Source organism: Carassius gibelio, chromosome A18, assembly GCF_023724105.1.
Source record: "Carassius gibelio isolate Cgi1373 ecotype wild population from Czech Republic chromosome A18, carGib1.2-hapl.c, whole genome shotgun sequence".
Lineage (NCBI taxonomy): Eukaryota > Metazoa > Chordata > Actinopteri > Cypriniformes > Cyprinidae > Carassius > Carassius gibelio.
In genome coordinates this window covers 14,109,219-14,115,218 of record NC_068388.1, presented here as the reverse complement: position 1 = coordinate 14,115,218, position 6,000 = coordinate 14,109,219, and the positions used below count along the sequence as shown (strand labels likewise).

General features: G+C 38.2%; 1 protein-coding gene across 1 annotated transcript in view; it reads left to right on the top strand.

Annotated features, from left to right (window-relative positions):
• The first annotated feature begins 754 nt into the window (after positions 1 to 754).
• The window catches only part of LOC127933877 (tetratricopeptide repeat protein 9A-like), a 29,914-nt gene continuing 24,668 nt past the window's right edge, over positions 755 to 6,000 (top strand). Inside the window, exon 1 of the mRNA XM_052530926.1 lies at positions 755 to 1,594. Coding sequence (XP_052386886.1) covers positions 1,138 to 1,594 — 457 coding nt within the window. The 5' untranslated portion in view covers positions 755 to 1,137. The remainder of the gene's footprint in view (positions 1,595 to 6,000) is intronic.

The following is a 6,000-nucleotide window of genomic DNA, read 5'->3' as shown; positions in this document are numbered from 1 at the left end:
CCATGAGTCTCTATTTATGACCTGTTTCTTAACAAACCTGCCTGGTCAGCCTTTAAATGAATGATCTCTTTAGCTTCAGCAGACTTCCAGGAATAGTTCACCCCCCAAAAAATAACATTTGCAGAAAATATACAACAATGCAGCGTTTAACTAGACGTTAATTGATGGACTGGAGTCGTGTGGATTATTTGTGGAATTTTGTGATGTTTATATCAGTTGTTTTGACACTCATTCTGATGGCACCCATTCACTACAGTGGATCCACTGGTGAGCAAGTAATGTAATGCTAAATTTTTCCAAATCTGTTCCGATGAAGAAAAAATTATCTACATCTTGGATGGCCTGTGGGTGAGTCCGTTTTAAGCAAATTAATTTTTTCAGTTTTAGCTCTGGGAAAATTAATCATTCAAGCTCCCAGGGAGACTATTTCCACTTTGATCTGGAAGCTAATTTAAGGACACATTTCACATGCTTCATGCATGTCTTTTTGTCCTGTCCTGGTCTCAGCGGATTTGAACTAGCAGACCTTTGTGAACCAGCAAAAATAAAATAATAAAATCAGTTACCAGTTGGTCATATCATCTCAAAGGGGGTAAGATTTTTTTTTTTTTTTACCTAGTAGCTGATCAACCAGCTAATTGCCATCTTAGACCTGCTACGATGTTCCAAAACACATCTACCAGATAAGCTGAATTTCCCCAAAGGAATTCCACACAGTGTTGCACAATTGCGTAATGACGTAAAGATGACCAGCCTTTGCGTTTTTTATTCATATTTGGCTTTACTGCGTTTGCAGATTTATCGCTCCTCTTTAATGTAAATCGTGATCCACTAGCAGCATTGAAATCGTCTCACGATTGATTTCTTCCCATAATGCCACGCGTTAGTGCTCGCTGGCGCTGTCTGTGGTGCTGAAGCTGCTTTCGCCGGCGGCAAGAGACCTTGCTCCAGCATCACCTCTGTGCAAAGGCGTGCTGGTCACCGAGAGACAACCGCGATCACCTATTTGTTTATGTTTTTTTTTTTTTTGTCTCTGTTAACGCGTTTTAATAATCGGGAATCTTTAGTGTTGAATTAAGATCCTCTAGTATCCGTTCGCGCTTCTGTTTTTCGGCTCCCGTTTGGCTCGCATCCTTTATGCACAGCACGCTGCTCCAGCCCTTAAAGAGAACACAGGCATCCGTGTTGGAACAGCATGGCTTCCTGAGTGAGATGGAAGCGAAGCAGCACTCGATCAAGAGCTTAAAAAGCTATCCGGAGGCTGGGGGCCGGAGTCTGGCGGCGGCAGCGGGTGGGGACGTCGGCGGCGGAGGTGGAGGGTATCGCGTCGGCGGCGCGGAGATGGAGATGGAGGCGAAAATACAGAAAGCGATCGACTTCAAACTGGAGGGTCACCGGTGCTACAAGGAGAAAAAAATCCGGGAAGCAATTGGGAAATATCACAGGGCGCTACTGCAGTTGAAAGGGATCCATGTCGTCGATGGGACCACCGGTTCCGAGGTGAACCTCCTGAACCAAGCCGCGGCCAAGCTGACAGAAGAGCAGCAGCGAGCGGTGGAGAGCACCGAGATCGAATGCTACGACAGCCTGACAGGTGAGACCGAGGAAACAGCCGAAAGCTTCTATAAACAGTTACAACAAATATCTGGTTTAAGTTTGTAGTAAACCCGAAATAGAATAATCGCGTTCGAGACGGATTCTATCAGGAATTAGTTTGGGTTGATTTTTCAATATCTGTTTTTTTTTTTTTTTTTTTTTTTGGGGGGGGGGGGGGGGGGGGGGGGGATAGCGTGTTTTTAACACTACTCAAATATACTTTCCCCTAACCATTGTTTTTTTAATTAAAAAAAACTACAACAAATGTTAGATTTGTAATGCACATGAACTAATTTTATTGTTGTATTTGTAGTCTTTGTAGAAATGTGTTAGCTTGTTTTGAAACACAACAGCTTCAAAATTGAAGCTTATGGGAATATTAAACACGAAGCAAACAAAATCATGATATGGCTTCTAAATCATAGTCTAATGAGTATCATTTTATTATGGCTCTATGTAGTCAATACAATCTTTTATTGCATTTTCAGTCTTTAAATTACAAACCCTATGTGATTATAGACCAATTGTTTCCCAAATGCCATTTGACATAAACACTGTTAGTTTAGTTGTATATAACAGGGGATAACATAAAAAAGGATCACAGATGCCAGCTGTGTTTGCTCACTGGAAGAATATTGGTTAATAATCATGCACATCTGCTTGATCTGGATGGGGGTGATGCCTGGTGTTCATGGCCCTTGATGTCTCTGGTGGTCTCACACGGTGGTCGATTTGAGGTTTGGCTTGAATGTCACAAATGTGGCAAACACTTCAGGCCCTCTGGGGGAAGCATTAAGGCGTGAAAGAGAGAAAATTGAAAATTTCACCCACCACCACTGCCAAATTTCCATTTGTTTGAGTTCCTTCCCACAGTCACCTTCCTTTGTTTGTCCTCCTGCAGTCATGATGATGAGGGTGAGCTGGAAATATATAGAGAACTTACATAAATGCCTACATATAATGCATTTTATAGTTACAGTGTTTAGGGCCTCTGAGGGTTGAGATGCATGTAAGATGCAGAAGGAGTTTTGCGTTTCATCCAGCTTTTGTCAATTGTACTTTCTTTTAAAAAGAGACGTGAGATTGCGAGCTGTTGTCATGGTTTGTATGTCTTGAAATTTCTCCTACTTTGTTTGGATGACTTTAGATGTCATGTGCAGTATATTTAATGGTAATTTCTCATCTGGTGATGTATTGTCACAGTACAATCCTTGATCCATAATACAACTGATTTTAGATGCAAAAAACTGCTTGCTGTAAGGTGCCTACATGGCCTTGTGTTTTCAACAATCACATGACATTGGGGGCGGGGGTCAGTAGAATACCCTTACTGTGCAATCTGCAAATCTGAATGATGCTGTGTGTGTGTGTGTGTGTGTGTGTGTGTGCGTGTGTGAAAGAAAGTGCCTTCTAAACTGGGTTTGTTCTGACAAGGCCAGGCCTTCCATCTGTATTGTTCAACTTCAGCCAGCCACAGCAACTTCTGCAGCACTCTTTTACAAAGCCTGCTGAGTCGTCTCTAGCAAACACACCAAGTCTTGGCTCAGCAAGGTGTCATAAGTTAGACTTGACAGGTCCAAGAGACCATACAATACGCTACGTCTGAAGCTAAACTGAAAAAGGAAGATATCAAACCATGAAACGGCTGAGCAAAGAGATATTATGAGAGCTAGCTTGCAAGGAAATATAGGCAAAAACCTTTTGTATTGTTTAAATGATAAACAAAAATCAAGAAATACACATGACAAGTACAATTACCTAATTGTGTCTGAACAGCAAGAAGATGAATAGTGTATTTGCCATCCTTATTCATAATACCATGTCTCAGCGGTGCATTTCCAAGAGGACAGGACAGCATTTCAAAGTGGGTTATGCCTACATCGGTTGAAACTTTTTTTGGTAGTGCAGTTATGCAAGATACAGAGAAACTCTTTTCAGCACACACCTACACTAGCTGTTGGTTACTTTTTAACCTTGCATACCCTGTCATAAAACGGAAGATGGAAAATATGAATAGTAATGTACACAGTATCATATAGCTTTTAGTTTACATCATCTACTCCCCAAACAGTATTCATTAGACTAACATGCTCTTCAGTAGTGTATGGTGGGAAGAGTGTGTGCGTTTGTTTAATGTGTTGTGATTTATATCAGCACCACAGTTCATTCGAGGCAGTGCCATATATAAGCGCTCAAACTGTGAGCTTGTGAAATCACTGTGAAATGGAATCAACACTATGTAATTTTAGCGCATTTCAAGCTGTATTATCAGAGATAGCTTGGAAAATAATACTAATGCAAACAGAATGAAGCTGTTTGGATATGCTATTTATTTTTGCATTACTCACAAACCCAGCTCTTGAGCTTTTATCAAGCTCATGTTTCGACACATTTTCATTTCAATCTGTATTCTTATCACGTTTCAAGTAAAATAAAATAAATCAATCAAAGCATATTTAAAAAAAGATAGATTTCCTTGAAAAGCCAAATTGCATAAGTTTGGATTCAGTTATATTAAAATAAGTCTCTTACGCTCACAAGACTTCAATTATTTGTTCAAAATACAGTAAAAACTGTAATGTTATGAAATGTAATTATAATTTAAAATATATTTTTTCTTTTTTAAAATATTTATAATAAAACGTAATTTATTATATTAATGGCCAAGCTGAATTTTCAGCAGCCATTACTCCGGTCTCAAGTTTCACATGATTCTACAGAAACAAACCTATAATTGTATTTATGCCCATGTGTGATGATAAATGAGCGTGTTGTGTTTTCATTTAGAAATGAAACAACGTGAATGATTAATTCCTCAGTGAAACACTATAGTATTTATAATTATGGTCTGTTAATTAGCCAAAATAAAAATGAAATATATATTAATTTAAAATGAATTCCATCAAAAATTCCAGTCAGCATAATCAAAGCTTTATTGACATGTCCAGCATTTACAGTAGGCTATTATTAACAAAAAATGAAGCAAAAAATGTATATAAACAAATATTAAATAAAACCAATAATAATAGTCTAATGATAATAATAATAATATACACATATTATGGGAAAAAGATGACCAGTTAATGGACTTACAAGACTTTAGGATGGATACAAATGTTTTCTTGGAGGCCTATTTTATATTATGCGTTTTATGTAACATTAATTTATGATAAACTCCATTTGAATGCTGACTATCGCACATAATAAAGTCTGATAGCCAAGGCATTAGGGTTAATATAAAAATAATATTAAGTTAAATAAAGTTAAAATAAAAAACAAACAAACAGAAAAAATATCTTCTTTATCAAAGTGATTTAGCCATTATACAAACAAAATTTAAAGCACAACCAATAATTATAATAAAAAAAGTACTATGCACCCATTTGTAAGGAAGGTTGTAAATTAACTAATTGCTCTAGCCAATGTTGTCACATCACGTGTCAAAAGAACAAACAACCCAAAGACCCGAAAGATGAACTAATCAATTCTCTTTCCGGCTCAAGAGTGCATTGGTTTAGTGTATGGGTCATGTCACGTGATTATGTAACGAGTCAGAAACCTGATAGACCAGAACTATGAACTAATCAATTCTCTTTCCGGCTCAGACTACATTGGATTAACGTTTGGGGCTCTCACATGATTAAGGAACGAGTCAAAAACCAGAGAGGCCCGACAATGAACTACCGTATTTTCTGGACTATAAGTCACACTTTTTTTCATAGTTTGGCTGGTCCTGTGACTTATAGTCAGGTGTGACTTATTTATCAAAATTAATTTGACACGAACCGAGAGAAATGAACCAAAAGAAAACATTACCATCTACAGCCGCGAGAGGGCGCTCTATGCAGCTCAGTGCTCCTGTAGTCTACCACTGAAAACATAGAGCGCCCTCTCGCGGCTGTAGACCGTAATGTTTTCTCTTGGTTCTTGGTTCTAAATGAATGCAACTTATAGTCCAGTGTGACTTATATATGTTTTTTTCCTCATCATTATGTATTTTTGGACTGATGCGACTTATACTCAGGTGCGACTTGTAGTCCAAAAAGTACAGTAATCAATTCTCTTTCCGGCTCAAGACTGCATTGACTGACAGGTGAATTACTACTGAGGAACAGAACCAATATAACATTGCGCATGCGCGACTGAACGAATCACCCCCCTAGATGACTTGTTCTTCCCGAGTCACATTAAAGATTCGTTCAAAATGAACGAATCGTTCAAGAATGACACATCACTAATAAGGATGTGATATTTGAAGATATTTGCAGTAAAATATCCAAAAACCACTATGCTAGTGTTATATATTTTGTCCAGCTGATTACTAATAATATCGCTAATATTTTCAACTACTATGGTAAATCATGAGAAAATTCCCATTCTAAACAGTGACACTGGGCAGTGCAG